This window comes from Mesoplodon densirostris, chromosome 11 (assembly GCF_025265405.1).
Source record: "Mesoplodon densirostris isolate mMesDen1 chromosome 11, mMesDen1 primary haplotype, whole genome shotgun sequence".
Taxonomy (NCBI): domain Eukaryota; kingdom Metazoa; phylum Chordata; class Mammalia; order Artiodactyla; family Ziphiidae; genus Mesoplodon; species Mesoplodon densirostris.
In genome coordinates this window covers 33,359,245-33,379,204 of record NC_082671.1, presented here as the reverse complement: position 1 = coordinate 33,379,204, position 19,960 = coordinate 33,359,245, and the positions used below count along the sequence as shown (strand labels likewise).

Genomic DNA, 19,960 nt, shown 5'->3' with positions numbered 1-19,960 from the left:
CCTAGTTTCCTTATCAATAAGTGGAGATTATAATATTTATCTTGCTCAGCTTTTAGGATTAAATGTTTGTGAAGTGCTTACCATAGTTCCTGACACAGAGTCAGCTCTTAATAAATAAATTACTGCCATTAAACTAGAATCTTTCCTTAGAACACTACTTACCTACTTTGAGCTTTATATCCATCAAAGGGTAGACTTTACAAAGAAAGTGAATTTGAAAATGTAAGTATTACTTATCTGCTAATATTTTTATCCTTTTGCCTTTAGCTTTGATTCAAGGAATTTACGGATTGGGATGAAAAATATTCACATTGAGATTGCCATTATGCACCTTAAAGGAAAGTCTGTAGGAAAGCTGGGGTACAGTCAGCCTTTTGTTACTTTTGTGTAGACTACCTGCACATCTGATTGAGCTGTGCTAGAGGCCATAGCTGCAGTCAGTGCTTCATTTATAGTGCTTCTGGCTTAGAGCGCCGGGCGAGTGAGAGACATACTCTGTGTTTGGGTGGCTGTGGGTGGATGTAGCTTTGTATGTTGACAAGTAGTGTTGAGCTGGGCTGAGGGAATCTGTAGAGAAGAATTCTTGGGAAAATTTATTAAATTGGATGGGTAGAGAAGGGACAACTGGAAGAGTGAATAGGAAGGTGGGTGCCAGCCTGGATTATTACTGATAATTCAGATGGTAGATACTGGATGTTGAAATGCCAAAACAATCTAAATAAATGTTATATTTTAGGATAGTCAATTTAGGAGGCTATGTGTGTGCTGCTTTTAGTCTTGCAGCTTATACAGTAAATATTTTGGAAATTCTTTTGGAAATGCCTTAAGGTAATAGCAGAAGAATTGGTGTCACTTTTGACCCCAAATGAGGTTTCACGGTTTAGTCAGTCTCTGTTTATTCAAACATGTTATTTTTAAATTCTTTTTTTTAAAATTATTTATTTTTATTTATTTATTTTTGTCTGTGTTGGGTCTTGGTTGCTGCGTGCGGGCTTTCTAGAGTTGCAGCGAGAGGAGGCTACTCTTCGTTGTGGCACGCAGGCTTCTCATTGCAGTGGCTTCTCTTGTTGCGAAGCATGGGCTCTAGGCGCGCAGGCTCAGTAGTTGTGGCACATGGGCTTAGTTGCTCCACGGCATGTGGGATCATCTCGGACCAGGGCTTGAACCCATGTCCCCTGCATTGGCAGGTGGATTCTTAACCACTGCGCCACCAGGGAAGCCCCTCAAACACTTTATTTAATTAACTTGTCTCCAAATTACTTCTGGTTATTTTCACAAAAGACTTATCATTTATATTCAGAACAGTGTGCACTTGTATCTTTTTTTTTTTTTTTTTTTTGTGGTACGCAGGCCTCTCACTGTTGTGGCCTCTCCCATTGCGGAGCACAGGCTCCAGATGCACAGACTCAGTGGCCATGGCTCATGGGCCCAGCTGCTCCATGGCATGTGGGATCTTCCCAGACCAGGGAATGAACCTGTGTCCCCTGCATCGGCAGGCGGACTCTCAACCACTGCGCCACCAGGGAAGCCCTGCACTTGTATCTTAAGGGGAGCTCCAACATTACTATTAGTTTTTTTGGCGAGGTGGATAATAGTAGTGTCCTTGGACACCATAGTGAATACATTGAAAAGCACCAGCTAGTCATTTGGGAGTTTGGATTGTTTTTTTAAAAGAAAAATTGCTGCAATGGAATATTACTCAGCCATAAAAAAGGATGAAATACTGCCATTTGTAGCAACATGGATGGACCTAGAGATTATCATACTAAGTGAAGTAAGTTAGAAAGAGAAAGACAAATATGATATCACTTATATGTGGAATCTAAAAAAAAATGCAAATGAATTTATTTACAAAACAGAAACAGACTCACAGACATAGAAAACAAACTTATGGTTACCAAAGGGGAAAGGACGGGGGAGGGATAAACTAGGAGTATGGGATTAACAGACATACATTACTATATATAAAAACAACAACAGGAATTTACTGTATAGTACAGGGAGCTATATTCAGTATCTTGTAATAACCTATTATAGAAAAGAATCTGAAAAATATATGTATAACGGAATCACTTTGCTTAACACAATATTGTAAATCAACTATACTTCAGTTAAAAAAAAAAAGAAAAATTACTACCATGTATTAGTTAATCAAGAATGGTTCAATTGGGATGTGGGAACAGATGTATATGTATGACTGATTCACTTTGTTATAAAGCAGAAACTAATAAAAAAAAAGAATGGTTCAATTATTATTTTAAATAAAGAGTATTTCTTTTTCAGTAATATTTAAATTAGGTTTCAGTTTTATAAAGTTATTTTATGTTTGTACTTTTAAAAAAGTTATTTTGTGTTTTCTTTTGTCAGGCTGACTTATCCCTGTATAATGAATTCAAATCTTGGAAGGATGAGCCCATAATGGACAGAACGTGTCCTTTCTTAGACAAAATCTATCAGGAAGATATTTTTCCATGTTTAACCTTCTCAAAAAGTGAGGTAATTAAAAACAAATCTTAACAGAAATGCATTAGAGTTGTTCCTATACCTTTTACTAAGTTGTGTTGCATATTTTAACATCTCTTACATAAATAAGTTATAAAGTGTCATATTTTACCATTTTCTCCATTCCATATTAGGATCATAATAATTTCTTGGCATTCACTTACTGAACCTCTTTCCTTATTTGAGCAGAGGATCACTTATGCTGCAGTGTGTTGCACTGGAGTGAAGTATTAAATATGTAAGGGGGTAGGACTTAATTTTTAGTCCAAGGTTCAGTGCAAGGGAAGTTATGTACACTCTAAAGTGTTTGTTGGGTTTATCTGTATGTGATTAAAAAGAAATCCTATTTAGTTTCTTCATCTTTAAAACAGGGGGAAAAAATGCCTTCCTTGCCTGTGTCACAGGATTGTTAATGAAGTGAATTAAGTAGATAGAAAAACTTTAAAAAAAAAATACTACAAGGCAGTATACAAATGTAAGGTCATAATTTTAATTTGTTCTTACATGTGGAAAGTTTGTCTACAAATATCCTGTTAATCAGTGTTTAAGAAAGTTAATCCTAAGAGTCTTATGTTAAGTCTTTAGAGGATTTAATTATATAACACTGCTTGTAAGGAAAAGTTAAGATGAACAGTAAAATGCTTTTGATATATAGATATGTTAGTCATTGTGGCTCTGGTTTTAGGTAGGCTGTTCAGTATGAGTAATCTTGCCAGAATGAAATTTGTCTATTTCATCAATTGTTTATCAGTTACTACCGTCTCCATCTGGGCATTTAATATTTGATAACTCAGTTAATTCTTTGTAAACTCTTGTGCACATAAATACATGATCAGTAAATATATAGCTAGAATTAACACATATTGCTGTGTTATGAATGACCAATAGGAAAAAATAATGCATAAATTTAGCAAAATAAAGCATTAGGATATTCATTTTGAAGTGACGTTACCAGTGGATGTTAATTGTGGGTAAGGGGTGGTGTGGAATTAATGTCTTTAATCTCCTTCTAGATAATAAGAAAAGTTATTTAACTATAACTGAATTGCCTTTCATAACAATGTTTGAATTATAAAAGAATTTAAACCGAGATTATGTGGTTTCTTTCTTTTTCATTAGCTAAGGCAAATCTAGTGGACCTTGGGAAAAATAATTTTTAAAAACCAGTTTATTATAGAATAGAATTTTTATATTTTCCTCCCAGCATAGCATCTAATACTTCTTTGTTTTTTTTGAAGTTGGCTTCGGCTGTTCTGGAGGCTGTGGAAAACAATACTCTAAGCATTGAACCAGTGGGACTACAACCTATTCGATTTGTGAAAGCATCTGCTGTTGAATGTGGAGGACCAAAGTATGTTTTCAAAACCATGTCTTAGGGAAGATACTGAGTTTTTAAAATTTTATGTGTTGTAGTTATTTAATATTTTCTGGTTTTAAATGTTTAAATCTCTTGTCAGTTTTCTGTTTAAAGTCTGTGCAGCCCAAAGACCAATCCCCGGGCAGTGTGGGGAATTCAAATTTAGCATCAGTGGAGAGCCCTTTTAATAACAAACGTATATGTGGGATCCAGGTAGATCAGGTGTTAGAAACTTCTTTAAAAACCTCATGTTATAATCCATTAGTTGATTATGAAATCTCTTTAGTGGGTCATAAGCAGAATTTTTGTTTATGTACAGCTATGTGTTCTGGGCTTTTGTGTAAATTATTTCTTTCTGAGGCTTGCCATCAAAAATAGTTTGAGGGCCTCCCTGGTGGCGCAAGTGGTTGAGAGTCCGCCTGCCGATGCAGGGGATACGGGTTCGTGCCCCGGTCTGGGAGGATCCCATATGCCGCGGAGCGGCTGGGCCCGTGGGCCATGGCCGCTGAGCCTGCGTGTCCGGAGCCTGCGCGTCCGGAGCCTGTGCTCCGCAACGGGGGAGGCCACAACAGTGAGAGGCCCGCATACCGCAAAAAAGAAAAAAAAAAAAAAAAAAAAAATAGTTTGAGAAGACAGTGAATTAGACCAAGTCTTACCAAGCATGAAAACAGGGTACCAGAAGGCTTGGTTAGTCCTCTCCTTTACTACCTTCATTATAAAACTTTCTCACTTTGGTAAATAAAAGGTCTGTCTCCCATATGTGAGAGAGATTTGGCAGTTGTATACCTTCAGGGGTGACTCCCACATTTCGTAGCAGGGCAAGCTGTCTTCCAACTGGTCCTGCTAGGAGGAAAGACTGAAACCAACAGTACATAAAACGTTTGCCACAGCTGTTTAAAAAGTGACTTCAAAAGATTTTGAGGAAGCTGCTTAGTTGGTGGTGAAGAACTAGATCAGTATAGGGGACCGAAGAGCCCGCGAGAGCTCACAGCAAGCAATAATTGAATCCCATCAGGCCATTTTGAAGGCAGAGGAGGAAATAGCTGGTTGAGATTAACTACTAGGTCTGTTAAAGCCAGTCGTAGGAGTTGTATAGTTCTTGTTTCCTGTTATACACGTTACACTCTCAGCAGCATCACACAGTGTTGGTATTTGGGTAACTTAATCCTGTATTTGCTCTGTGAGCCACACGTCTACCTAGAGTTATGTCCTATTTTACACTCCCCCATGCCACACCTGTAGTATGGTGGCCTCTGAATTTTAGGGAAGAGATTTTCATTCCTAAATTCTATCCTTCAACAAACACCTGGGTATTTTTATCCTGGTCATTAATACTTTTTGTACTTTTAGTTTCTATGTTATACCTTATTTTAAATATAACAGTTTTTACTGTAGGATTTTAAATTTGTACTTGCATTATATATCACACATAAAACATGTGCAAATATCAAATGATAACAAATCAGAATCTCAGTTAAAGTAGATTTTTACAGTATTTTAGTAAAATAATTATATAGATTAGGTTTAGAGAATAATTTACATCATTAAGAATATTGTTGTCCTTGTGGGAATGGGGCCAGAAACCAAGGTGTTTGTGGTGCATATTGTGTGGAGAATACTAAAGAAGACGTTGTCATCGTTTATGAAACGTGAAGTATGGCTCTTGTGGATGAGGTTATCAAGATAATCACTAAACGAATGGCACAGTGCTCGGGGAGTTTTGTGGAAGGCAAGATCATTCTACTGGTGGTGATCAGGGACTGTTCTTGGGATTTGATTTGATCTGGGCTTTTGAAGCATGGGTGGAATTGGGGAGATAAGGAACAGTACATATGACTGAATAAAGGAACAAGAAAACAGTGTGTTCAGAGGATGGTGAGTGTATGGAGAGGGAAGATGTGGAAAAAAGGAATTAGAGGTGACTGATTAGAGGGATGCTGTGAACTTTTGGAAATCAATAGGAAGGGCTCTGGTTTTGGAAACAAGATGATAGGTCTAGATTTAGACACGTTGACATCCCTAAGTGAAAATGGCAAGCAAGGATTTGAAATCTTGGGACTAGAGCTGTTAAGGGATACTGAGGTAGTGTGGCATGTTAAAAAAAACATTGCAATTAGAGGTCAGAAGACTTAGTGTTGAATCCTAGCTGAAATAAAAATATATTGACTTTAGAAATGAGATAACTTAAACACTTTATTATTTTATTTTATTTATTTTTATTTATTTTTATTTTTTATTTTTTATTTTTTTTTTGCGGTATGCGGGCCTCTCACTGCTGTGGCCTCTCCCGTTGCGGAGCACAGGCCCCGGATGCGTAGGCCCAGCGGCCATGGCTCACGGGCCCAGCCGCTCTGCGGCATATGGGATCCCCCCAGACCGGGGCACGAACCCGTATCCCCTGCATCGGCAGGTGGACTCTCAACCACCGCGCCACCAGGGAGGCCCCACTTTATTATTTTAAAAGTTGATACTTAAAACCACTTTACCTGAGTCCTTTCAAAATTAGAAAAATAGTAGACAAATAGGTATGTCTGCTTCCAAAAGGTGATTTTTATCAGTTTGATGGTTACTTTTTTCTCTTGTGTAAATTGTACTTAAAATAGTATATAGTTCCAAGGACTTTGAACACTTGTCCCTTAAATTTCTTGATTGTCTATCCTCCCCAAGCTAGTAGTTAGTGCTTTTAAATATTGTTATAGATCATTAAAGGAATTTTCTAATAAAGGAAAAATGAGGCTAAATCTCTTTGAAAAGGTAAGAATTCTTTTATGATTTGAATGGCCACTTCCAAAATTACCCTCTTTTAAATACACATTCTCCATGTGTTTGCTTAATATGGAGGCACAGTTGTATCATATTTCTGGTAAGTATAGCTGAAAATTAACGTTCATTTAATATATTTTTCTTATATAATTTATGATGTTGTATAAAATGCTGTTGGCCACTTTATTTTACTTAGAGCTACACTAATTTTGCATTGACAAGGAATGATAGCTATCTTCAGTCAAGCTTCTAATTTAAGAGGTTGACAACTGGGCTGCTGTGAGTCCAGCCTGATCCTGTTGAGCAGTGGAGTGACAGGTGGCCTGTCACTTAACCAACAGTCATTGAATGTCTGCTGTGTGCCAGGCACATGCTTGGTGCCAGGCATTTAAAGATGAATAAAATACATTCACTACTCTCAAGAGGCTTTCAGGGGGACTTTCCTGGCAGTCCAGTGGTTAAGACCCCGCACTTCCAGTGCAGGGAGCACAGGTTCAATCCCTGGTCGGGGAACTGAGATTCCACATGCCAAGTGGTGTGGCCAAAAAAAAAAAAAAAAAGAGACTTTCAGCCTAATCCCAGCGAGAAAGCCCTCATACCAAATTTTACATGTTGTAGTATGCAAAGAGAAAGGTTGGTATGTCTAAATGTAGTGTACCCTTTGTGTAATTGTTAAGATTCAGTGTATTTGTACAGTAGCTTATTCCTTTATACTTCTTAGGCCTAGGTGCCACGTTAAATGCATATATACCAACCCAACACACCAAAAAGTATCCCATCTGGAAGCTGTTCTCCTGCAAGCTGTCAATAACATGTTCTGAGACTTAAACAGTCACTTTTAACATTTTTTCAACTGAGAGAGAAGTTGAAGTCCCAGTGGAAAGCTGAGAGCTGCCCTGCAGCTGATTACTCATTTGTAAATTTGCCCCAGGACATATATTAACACATTTAGCTTCTATTTCTAGAACCATGTCTAAAGCTATGCCTGTAAGCTTACACTAGAATGTAAGCCCCAAAGGGCAGGGATTTTGTCTTTTTCATCATTATAGCCCAGCATCACAAAGTGCCTGATACATGGTCGGTTCTCAGATATTAGTTGTCTTAATGAATATACAACTTGTCTAGAAGGAAGGGGCAAAATGCTTTTAATTAAAAAAACTAAAATTTATCCTTATTTTACAGAAAATGTGCTCTCACAGGTCAGAGTAAGTCCTGTAAACACAGAATTAAATTAGGGGACTCAAGCAATTATTATTATATTTCTCCTTTTTGCAGATACAGGGTAAGTAACTTAACCACAAATTTTTTTAAATTAATTTATTTATTTTGGGCTGCGTTGGGTCTTCATTGCTGCGCGTGGGCTTTCTCTAGTTGCGGCAAGTGGGGGCTACTCTTCATTGTGCTGCGTGGGCTTCTAGTTGTGGTGGCTTCTCTTGTTGCAGAGCACGGGCTCAGGGCGCGCAGGCTGCAGTAGTTGATGCTCGTGGGCTCAGTAGTTGTGGCTCGAGGGCTCTAGAGTGCAGGCTCAGTAGTTGTGGCACACGGGCTTAGTTGCTCCTCATTAACCACAAATTCTAATAAAGCTTGCTTTGATGTGAGATATTTGACTGTTTAACATTTTTTTTTCTTTTTGACCTAGATCACTTCTGTATGTAACTTTTTCACGTATATTCGATATATTCAACAGGGACTTGTGAAACAGCAGGATGGTGAGTGTTCTTAATTCATTATAAAATATTTGCATGAAAGTTCAGTAGAATGTATGGAACATAATAGTAAGCGCGAGTAAACTTTATTATCGGTACATTTGTATTGAATCTCTTTTGTAGGTCTAATAAAATATGTGAAGAATTTGGGAACAAATGCGTCTTTTAAACATGTTGTATTTAATCCTTATATTTGCCTCATTTTACTCTAATTTTGAGTTTTAAGCAGGATCAGTTTTAACTTTTAAGGGGTATATGATAAACCAGATGGTAAGTGTGGGAGGAGCATATAAAGCCCATTGAATTTACTCCTTAAGAAATAAAAATGAACAAGCTCTAGACATGGTCTGATTTATTTTATTTTATTTTATTTTATTTTTTAATAGATTTTTTATTTTTGGCCATGCCACGTAGCATGTGGGATCTTAGCTCCCTGACCAGGGATCAAACCTGTGTCCCCTGCAGTGGAAGTGCTGAGTCCTAACCACTGGACCGCCAGGGAATTCCCCAGATTTATTTTAATTACTGGAACCCACAAGGTACTAACAATAATTTTTTTTCTGTATTTTCTACTTTCATGTGTGAGTTAATAAAGCAGTCCTGAGTGTAATTCTGAGTGGAATAAAGATTACTGTGTTCTAAATCAGCTGAGGGCCTCCCTGGTGGCGCAAGTGGTTGAGAGTCCGCCTGCCGATGCAGGGGATACGGGTTCGTGCCCCGGTCTGGGAGAATCCCATGTGCCGCGGAGCGGCTGGGCCCGTGGGCCATGGCCGCTGAGCCTGCGCGGCCGGAGCCTGTGCGTCCGGTGCCTGTGCTCCGCAACGGGGGAGGCCGCAGCAGTGAGAGGCCCGCATACCGCAAAAAAAAAAATTAAAATAAATAAATAAATAAATAAATAAATAAATCAGCTGAGACATGCAGATGATATATCCAGGATAGTCAGCCCAGGATTCTCCTGGATTTTTTGTGTGTGTGTGTGCAGTATGCAGGCCTCTCACTGCTGTGGCCTCTCCCATTGCGGAGCACAGGCTCCGGACGCGCAAGCTCAGCGGCCATGGCTCACGGGCCCAGCCGCTCTGCGGCATGTGGGATCTTCCTGGACCGGGGCACGAACCTGTGTCCCCTGCATCGGCAGGCGGACTCTCAACCACTGCGCCAACAGGGAAGCCCTGGATATTTTTTAATGTAGTCTTTCATGGCATTTTTAATGTAGTCTTTCATGATTACTTATGATTTTATAGCCGAATGTCTTAAATACCAGGCATAGAAACTAATATGGCCTGACAGCTCAAAGACAGTGTTTTGTTTTGTGTTTTTGCTTTTGTTTTTCTTTTTAATATGTATGATTGTTTTAAAACAGAATGTTTTAAAACAGAAATAACAGATACTAGGCTAGGGACAAGTCCATGCCAGTTTTGTATTTGAAGTTGTGGGAAATTTTCCTGTTTATATTTTTCTAAACACTGAAAATTTTCTTATACTTAAAAACTAGTAGATGCCTACTATCTTTCTGTCATGTAAACCAGTGAATCTTAATTCTTTGGAAAAATCAGTCGTGTTGATAAAAACTTAGTTGAGCATTTTCAAGCTCTAGTACGTTGAAAACAGTCATTTATTTATAATCCCATATAATTAGGTTTTTTTTTTTTTTTTTTTTTTTTGCGGTACGTGGGCCTCTCACTGTTGTGGCCTCTCCCCGTTGCGGAGCACAGGCTCCGGACGCGCAGGCTCAGCGGCCATGGCTCACGGGCCCAGCCGCTCCGCGGCATGTGGGATCTTCCCGGACCGGGGCACGAACCCGTGTCCCCTGCATCGGCAGGCGGACTCTCAACCACTGCGCCACCAGGGAAGCCCATATAATTAGGTTTTAATGCATAAAAGAAAAGGGGTGAAACCTGTCTCTAATTAACGTTGAATTTCAAAAGGCCACAGAGCATAAAAGCAGTCTTTAAACTATACAGTACTTTTTATGACTTTAATAAAATTTAAACCTTTTTGAATACCTATTGGTAGATAATATGATTTAAGCTGAAGAACAGATGATTTGTGTTAAGTTGTCAAGCCTATGTTTTCTCCTTGTTAAAAAAAGAAGTTTTTTGTAAAAGAATGAAATTAGAACACTCCCTAACACCATACACAAAAATAAACTCAAAATGGATTTGAGACCTAAATGTAGGACCGGACACTATAAAACTCTTAGAGGAAAACATAGGAAGAACACTCTTTGACATAAATCACAGCAAGATCTTTTATGATCCACCTCCTAGAGTAATGGAAATAAAAACAAAAATAAACAAATGGGACCTAACGTAACTTCAAAGCTTTTACACAGCAAAGGAAACCATAAACAAGACAAAAAGACAACCCTCAGGATGGGAGAAAATATTTGCAAATGAATTAACGGACAAAGGATTAATCTCCAAAATATATAAACAACTCATGCAGCCCAATATTAAAGAAACAAACAACCCAGTCCAAAAATGGGCAGAAGACCTAAATAGACATTTCTCCAAAGAAGACATACAGATAGCCAAGAAGCACTTGAAAAGCTGCTCAACATCACTAATTATTAGAGAAATGCAAATCAAAACTACAATGACATATCACCTCACACCAGTTAGAATGGGCATCATCAGAAAATCTACAAACAACAAATGCTGGAGAGGGTGTGGAGAAAAGGGAACCCTCTTGCACTGTTGGTGGGAATGTAAATTGACACAGCCACTATGGAGAACAGTATGGAGGTTCCTTAAAAAACTAAAAACAGAATTACCATATGATCCAGCAATCCCACTACTGGGCGTATACCCAGAGGAAACCATTATTCAAAAAGACACATGCACCCCAATGTTCATTGCAGCACTAATTACAGTAGCCAAGTCATGGAAGCAACCTAAATGCTCATCGACAGACAAATGGATTAAAGAAGTTGTGGTACATATATACAGTGGAATATTACTCAGCCATAAAAAGGAACGAAATTGAGTCATTTGTTGAGACGTGGATGGATCTAGAGACCGTCATACAGAGTGAAGTAAGTCAGAAAGAGAAAAACAAATATTGTATATTAACGCATGTATGTGGAACCTAGAAAAATGATACAGATGAACCGGTTTGCGGGAAGAATTTGAGACACAGATGTAGAGAACAAATGTATGGACACCAAGGGGGGAAAACCACGGTGGGGTGGGGATGGTGGTGTGCTGAATTGGGCGATTGGGATTGACATGTATACACTGATGTGTATAAAATTGATGACTAATAACCTGCAGTATAAACAAACAAACAAACAAACAAAAAACAACTAATACTGAACTTTTTGGGGGTTATTTGTATGGAAATAGGTTAATATAAATGTTTCAGACATTACATGAAATTTCTAAAAATCTTATATGTTCTGGTATAATGTTATAAGTCATAATTCTAGTTATTACTTTAAAATGTATATCTCAGAAACAACTAAATTTCCTTGTCAATTGCATTATTATGAACTTTCATCAGATCTTTAACCATGGTCATTTTTAAGTCTTGTGTCATTTACAGACAGTTCTGGGTGTACTCTGATGCTTTTGCAAAAATGTTCCTATAAAGGGTTTCATCTTCAAGGAATTCATGGAAAAGACTCTGACAAGTACAGGTTTTTGGTAACTGAGTATACTGCTGAACTGAATGAATAAGCATTTTCAGAACTCTAATGGAAAACTGAGGAATTCATAAAAGTGCTAACAAAAGATCAAGATGGAAAAAAATTAATTACATGGGACTGAGTGAACTGATGAGGATGATTATAATTTTTGTAACTTTCTGTTTGAATAAAAAAAAAGAAAAGAAAAGAAGTTTTTGTAGGGAAGAATGAAAGGTACTCTACTTTGTGAAAACAGGAAGAAGGGATCATGAGTGGTTGTGGTGATGGTGATAAAAGTGATATCTTGTCTGGTTCCTCTTACTCTTTCACTTCACAGCATTTGTTACACATTGTATACTGAGTGGGTTTGTAGTAAATTATTGTTAATTTTACAATCTGTTTATTATCTGTGCCTTGTGCTAAAAAGGATTTAAGGCAGTTAAATATAAAGCAGGGTTTCTCAGCCTTGGTACTATTATTATTTTAAACTGGATAATTCTTTGTTGTGGGAGGCTGTCTTGTGCATTGTAGGATGTTTAATAGCATCCGTGGGCTTTACTCACTAGATGCTAGTAATGAAAAATGTATCCAGACATTGCCAAATGCACACCTGGGGACACATTCTCCCAGGTTGAGAACCACTGATCTAAACAATCTAATCTGATCATATGTCAGAGAGAGACCTTTTATTATCTAAAACAGAGTAAATTTCTTCCCACTTATAGAGGGGACTTTCAGAAGCACAGATAATTGAAATTTACAGTTCATCCTCTGCATTTATTTTTATTTCTAACTGAGCCATACACAAAATCTTTCCCTATTATTACTCACAAAGAATGTTACTAAGTTCTCTGGACTGTCTCTTGTTTTCCTTTTTTTCCTGTTTACTCTGTTAGTTTTAATGAAAAGTGAAAAATGACCAAGATACAGCAAACTACAGCAAGAAGATGCATAAGTTAGATAATAACTCTTGTGTAATTGAGCACTGAGTGTAGTTACTCAAGAAAGCAGCAGCATTGCCAGTTACTCAGGACACTGAGATGCCTACCTTCTTTTGGGCTAAAATGGTAGTCAGTCATTGATGTATCTAACAAATCGTTGTAGAAAAATTGGTAAATACTGCTTATTTATTCATAAAGCTGGGATGCTCACAAGTACATGGAGAATTTAGTGTGAAGCAGTGATAGCATGTCTACGCATTAGGTACATCATTAGGAGATGCCCAACTGGCATTTCAGCTAATCTTAAATTTTCAGTGAAACAGATTAAAAATAATTAAGATAATAGTTTATGATTTATGTGTTTCTCTTTTCTGTTTGTATAGTTGATCAAATGTTTTGGGAAGTTATGCAGTTGAGAAAAGAGATGTCATTGGCAAAGCTGGGATATTTCAAAGAGGAACTGTGATGCTCTGCCTGGGACCATGCACGAACCTCCCTGAAGACCTGGAAAATGACTGAATATTTTTATGGTTACTTGATATTTATTTCCTTCCAAGGAGTGGGTCCAAGACTTTTTCCCTCTTTTGCAAATTACACTGAGAAGTACTGTGATTTCTTTTAAACTGACCTATGCTGTGTCTGCTTATTCTTTAGTTGACCACACTATAAAGAATTACAGGTGTACTAGTGATTGTAATTTATAGTTGCAAAAAAAAAAGCTAAATAAATAAATATTAGATTGAGTGTGTTTTTGCTTTCTCTTCTAGCTCTGACATGATATATAGGGTCAGCTGAATATATTGAATTGTAGTTTTCAAACTTCATAGCAGCCTACAAAAGACAAGAAAGGTAAGTGAACAGGATTGGCTTCCTTCCCCCCCACTAGAATGACTCTATTTTTGTCTGTTTTATATGTTAGGATTGAAAAAAAAAAGATTTTATTTAAAGAAAGACTTCTTCTGAAAAGAAAGTTACTTTTATTCATTCTGTTCTCTGTAACTTAAAGAATCCCTTTATTATGGTGATTAATAGAGGACAGTCACATTTTATTCTAGAGATGCATTCTTAAACATCTTGATATAGTGTATTTATACTTTACATACATTGAGCACTGTAGTAATCATTGAAAGGGTATAAAGATAAATTAGGAGTTTGGTGTGTGCTCAGGGGGGTTGGAAGGGGTGTGGGTTGAAAGAGTGATACTTGGAAAGGATACACGTGATCACAGAGCCACTCGATGTGTCAGTTTCAAATTGTGAAACAAATTGTATGGAAAAGCAAAAAGAAGAAATGAGAAACCACTTTAGTCCCTCCATCTAGAGAAAGCTACTCAATATTTTTGAAGAATAGACTTTCAGATATTTTCTACCTATGTGTGTACATTTCTGAAACAAAAAGTAGACTTTCTTTTTTTTTTACTTAAAAATTCTACAAATCTGGATCAATGTAAGGTTTTGATTATAGGATGTTAACTAATTGTGTTTGGAGATTAGTTTGTTTTAAATTTCTTTTTCATGTCATAATGCTGTGGTGAGGATCCTTATGTATACTTCTTGGAACATTGTTGGCTTATTTCCTTCATATAGATGCCTAGAAGTAAAATTGTTGGGTCAAGCAAGGTACATGTGTATTTTAAAATATTTGATCTGCATTGCCAAATTGCCGTCTAGAAAAGATGAACCAATTTATATTCATAGCAGATGTGTATGAGAGAACTGGTGTTCTGAAGGTGGTATTACTTTCAGTCCCATCTCAAAGGTTTGGTCAACCTTACGTATAGAAGACTCAGTCACCAGGATGGATGGAAGCGCACAGACAAAAGGATATTTGAGAATGGTATGGTAGAAACCATCATTACTGTGCCCAGCTCAAGAATATGAAATTGAACATGAAAAGAAATTTGAAACTAGAATTTTATGTCTTGATAGTTCATGTGAGGGCATAATAAACATGCGCTCAGACTTTCAAAGCTTCAGAAGATTTTCCACACAAAGATGCAAATTAAAAACACTTTGGGGGGACTTCCCTGGTGGCACACTGGTGAAGAATCTGCCTGCCAATACAGGGGACTCGGGTTCGAGCCCTGGCCTGGGAAGATCCCACATGCCGCGGAGCAGCTAAGACCGTGCACCACAACTACCGAGCCTGTGCTCTAGAATCCGTGAGCCACAACTACTGAGCCCACACGCCACAACTACTGAAGCCTGCATGCCCTAGAGCCCGCATGCCACAACTACTGAGCCTGTGTGATGCAACTACTGAAGCCCATGCACCTAGAGCCTGTGCTCCACAACAAGAGAAGCCACTGCAATGAGAAGCCCGTGTGCACCGCAACAAAGAGTAGTCCCTGCTCACTGCAACTAGAGAAAGCCTGTGCACAGCAACAGAGACCCAACGCAGCCGGAAAAAAAAAAATTGGGGGAGCTTCCCTGGCGGTCCAGTGGTTAAGACTCCACGCTCCCAATGCAGGGGATACAGGTTCGATCCCTGGTTGGGGAACTAGGATCCTGCATGCTGCATGGCATGGCCAATATATAAATAAATTTTTTTTAAAAAAGACACTTGTGGAGAAAATACTAAAACTAAAAGAAAAACAAATCCAGGAGATGCTTTGAGATTTGGGAAGAAAAGTGACCAGATACGTAGAGAAAGTTTGTTGATAACTTTAAAAGAATAAAAAAGTAAGGCTAAAGAAAATTTTAAAACTTCAAGTATATCCATAACAATCTAGAACTAAAATTCTTTACAATATCAACACAATGGGAATGGGAGAAGACCAAAGAGCATGGGGATATATTAAATTTCTTGTTAGATGAAAAATGGAGATAATCAGTTAAAAGTGAAGAGACCAAGTAGAGAAACAAAAGAGTATGATATGGAAATAAAAAGTAAGTAAAAAGATAGTCAAGTTGGATTAAAGTATATGATAACAAAGCATAAGGACATGGAAATGTTGGAATAAAAGAATGGAAAAAAGATGCCAGGAAAATACCAAAAGAAAGCTAGAGTGGTTATACTGTTAACAGAAAAGAACATGATAGGACAAAAATATTATTAGACATAGAGATGGGTTTTACATAATACTAAAAATTGAGTGCACCAAGAAGTCTTAATGGAAAAATAGAAATAATAAAAATGGAGAAATTTAAAAATACTAAGAGCTGACTAATAATATCAGAACTTACAAGGATACAGAGAAAGTGCTTCAGGGAAAAGTTTATAGCTTTAAATCCTTATTTATATTTTTAAAATGAGCTGAGTGTCCAATTAACGAAGTTATAGGAGAACGAGATGAAGGAGATAAGAGCAGAAACAGGAAAACAAGAATGCAGTAGAAGATCATCAGAGCTATTGAGTCTTTGAAAAGATGAACAAAATAGACAAAAATTTCTGGCAAGTTTATCCTGGAGAAAGAGAAAATGCACAAATAACCCATATTGGGAATGAAAAGGCGTATGTCACTGCACATACTAACGGATGTTATGAACAACATGGCAATAAGTTTCCAAATTTAGGCAAAAGGGAAAATGCCTAGAAAAAATGTGTTATATTTTGGTTAAGAAGAAGTCAGAAGCCTGAGCAGTACTAATAATATTAAAGGAAAGGAAGTAGTTAGAAATCCTCCTGTAAAGAAAACTCTAGGCATAGGTGGTTTTACCAAACTTTAAAGAATGGGTATTCTAATCTTCGATATATTCTGGAGAACAGAATGTCTCCTACATCAAAAACCAATATAACTGATAGTAAAACCAGATGGGGGCAATACAAAAAAGGAAGATTATAGTCCCATTTTGTCATGAATATATATGCAAAGGTAAACTGAATTTAATATACTGAGCAAGTGGTGTTTATTCCAGGAATACAAAGATGGTATATTAGAAAATTTATAAATATTTGCTGCATTTACAGAATAAAAGTGAAAAACCATCTGATCAGTAGATGGAGAAAAACATTTGATAAAAATGCTCATTAATAACTTTTAGTAATCTGTAGATGAAAGGGTACTTCTCAGCTTGGTAAAAAGTATCTTCAAGCATCCTATAATAAACATCACCCTAAGAGAGGAAACATTAGAAACATTCTCTTTGAAATGAACAGTAAAATAAAGATGACCACTGTCTTCACTTTTATTCAGAATTGTACTATAAATGTTAGCCAGTGCAGCACCATGAGGAAGATAAAGATATACTGATTGGAAAGGAGAAAGTAAGCTGTCATTATTTGCTTATGATGTGATTATCTACATAGGAAATAAAAAAAATCTTCCATCAAATTATTAGGTGGCTAAATAAGGGATCAGTGTATAATTGTGAATTATACTTACATACACCAACCTCAAACAATTAGAAAATGGACTTTTAAGACCAAACAATTGCAAACATAATTCTAAAGTGCTAAGTAATCTAACCAAAGATTAGATTTGGTTAGATTACTGTGTAATCTGTACACAGACCTGTGTACAGAAAGTTATACAACTTCACTAAAAGACAATATGGAGGACTAGATTGATCCTATGTTCATGGATAGAAAGACAATATGAAAGATGTTAATTCTCTCCAAGTTGATATATAGATTTAGTGCATCTCCAAACTAAATCCCAACATTTCTCCTTGAATTGACAAAATGAAATTTATGTGACGCGGTGAAGGATGAAGAATAACCAAGGCACTTTTGAAGAAAAAGAAAGGAGGGATAATTTGTCCTGTGAGAAGGACTTCTTATAAGGCTGAAGTACTTAAGAGTGTGATGTGAGTGCAGAAACAGGAAAAATGGCCAGTGGAATAGAATAGAGAGCCCCAATGGAGACCCATGCATATGTGTAAATTTCATATTGACAGAGAAGGCATGGTAGATCAATGATAGGACTATTAAGTAGAGCTGACAAAAAGGAATATACAGAATTGGATCTCTTCTTCACACCATACATAAAAACAACTGTTTTAAGTGTCCTGAAACTTTAGAAATTTTGATGTAGAAAATATAGTTAAAACTATAGGTGAAACATATTTTAAAAATGTAAGTAAGGGCTTCCCTGGCGGCGCAGCGGTTGAGAGTCCGCCTGCCGATGCAGGGGACACGAGTTCGTGCCCCGGTCCGGGAAGGTCCCACATGCCGCGGAGCGCCTGGGCCTGTGGGCCATGGCCGCTGAACCTGCGCGTCCGGAGCCTGTGTTCCGCAACGGGAGAGGCCACAACAGTGAGAGGCCTGTGTACCGCAAAAAAAAAAAAAAAAAAAAAAAATGTAGGTGAATATCTTCCTGATCCTGCTTTAAGAAGGACTTCTTAAACTGGAAGCAAAAGAGACCATGAAAGATAAATAAATGTAAAAGAAAATAGTGCTTTGTTATAAATTGTTAATTTAGACATATTAAAGCCAAACTGTAAACTGTAAGAAGAAATTTGCAAAACTCATAACCAATAATCAATTAATATTAAGAATATATACAGAAATTCTACAAATCCATAAGAAAAAAACAACAGAAAAATGGACAAAAGACTGAAACAGGTCCTTCGCAGAATTGGAAGTGCATATGGGCCAATACGCATATTAAGAGGTTTTCATTTCTGTTAATAATCAGATAAACTAAGTCAAGACCGCAGTGATATGTTTAAATTTATCCAACTAGCAAAAGTTAAAAAGCACAACACAGTCAAGTTTTGAAGAGAATTTCAATCAATAGGATTACTCATATATTGCTAATGGGAATGTCAATGTGTATCTACTACTGAAAAACCATTCATTTGAAAAGTTGAACATTAGTTGCCCATAGCCTAGCAATTCCACTTTTAGGCACATACTCGAGAAATACTTGCACAAAGTGTCCCAGAATACATACATAATAATGTCCTGGGAAAAACCCAAATGTCCATCTACAGGAGGGTAAAGTATTGTGTGCTCACATTGAACATAGCAACATAAATTCAATGAAAAAGTAAAACACTCAGAGATACACCAGAAATACAGCTACACGTAGAACAACTCCTACAGAACACCTACTGAACGCTGGCAGAAGACCCCAGACCTCCCAAAAGGCAAGAAACTCCCCACATACCTGGGTAGGGCAAAGCGGAGAGATTCCCGCACAGAGGAACGGTGCCGAGCGGCACTCACCAGCCCGAGAGGCTTGTCTGCTCCCCCGCCGGGGCGGGCGGCGCTGGAGCTGAGGCTCGGGCTTCGGTCAGAGCGCAGCGAGAGGACTGGGGCTGGCGGCGAGAACTCAGCCTGAAGGGGGCTAATGTGCCACAGCTAGCCGGGAGGGAGTCCGGGAAAACTCTGGAGCTGCCGAAGAGGCAGGAGACTTTTTCTTCCCTCTTGGTTTCCTGGTGCGCGAGGAGAGGGGATTAAGAGCGCCGCGTAAAGGAGCTCCAGAGACGGGCGCGAGTCGCGGCTGAGAGCGCGGAGCCCAGAGACGGGCGTGGGACGCTGGGGCTGCTGCTGCCGCCACCAAGAAGCCTGTGTGCGAGCGCAGGTCACTGTCCACACCGCCCTTCCGGGAGCCTGTGCAGCCTGCCACTGCCGGGGTCCCGGGATCCAGGGGCGGCTTCCCTGAGACAACGCACGGCGCGCCTCGGGCTGGTGCAACGTCACGCCGACCTCTGCCGCTGCAGGCTCGCCCCGCACTCCGTGCCCCTCCCTCCCGCCGGGCCTGAGTGAGCCAGAGCCCCCGAAGAGGCTGATCCTTTAACCCTGTCCTGTCTGAGCGAAGAACAGACGCCCTCCGGCGACCTACACGCAGAGGCGGGGCCAAATCCAAAGCTGAGACCCAGGAGCTGTGAGAACAAAGAAGAGAAAGGGAAACCTCTCCCAGCAGCCTCAGAAGCAGCGGATTAAAGCTCCACAATCAACTTGATGTACCCTGCATCTGTGGAATACATGAATAGACAACAAATCATCCCAAATTGAGGAGCCAGGAGTCAGTGCTGTGCCTCTGAGGTGGGAGAGCCAACTTCAGGACACTGGTCCACAAGAGACCTCCCAGCTCCACATAATATCAAACGGCGAAAATCTTCCAGAGATCTCCATCTCAACAGCAGCACCCAGCTTCACTCAACGACCAGCAAGCTAC

The 19,960-nt window shown here is 38.6% G+C and overlaps 1 protein-coding gene across 3 annotated transcripts in view; it reads left to right on the top strand.

The window, feature by feature from the left end:
* RAB3IP (RAB3A interacting protein) overlaps positions 1–13,579 on the top strand; it is a 51,643-nt gene extending 38,064 nt beyond the window's left edge. For all 3 annotated transcript variants that reach the window (XM_060112076.1, XM_060112075.1, XM_060112077.1), the window contains 5 exons: positions 2,368–2,496; positions 3,741–3,853; positions 7,805–7,904; positions 8,262–8,331; positions 13,278–13,579. In XM_060112076.1, the coding sequence (XP_059968059.1) occupies positions 2,368–2,496; positions 3,741–3,853; positions 7,805–7,904; positions 8,262–8,331; positions 13,278–13,360 (495 nt within the window). In that variant the 3' untranslated portion in view covers positions 13,361–13,579. The remainder of the gene's footprint in view (positions 1–2,367; positions 2,497–3,740; positions 3,854–7,804; positions 7,905–8,261; positions 8,332–13,277) is intronic.
* Positions 13,580–19,960: the final 6,381 nt, after the last annotated feature.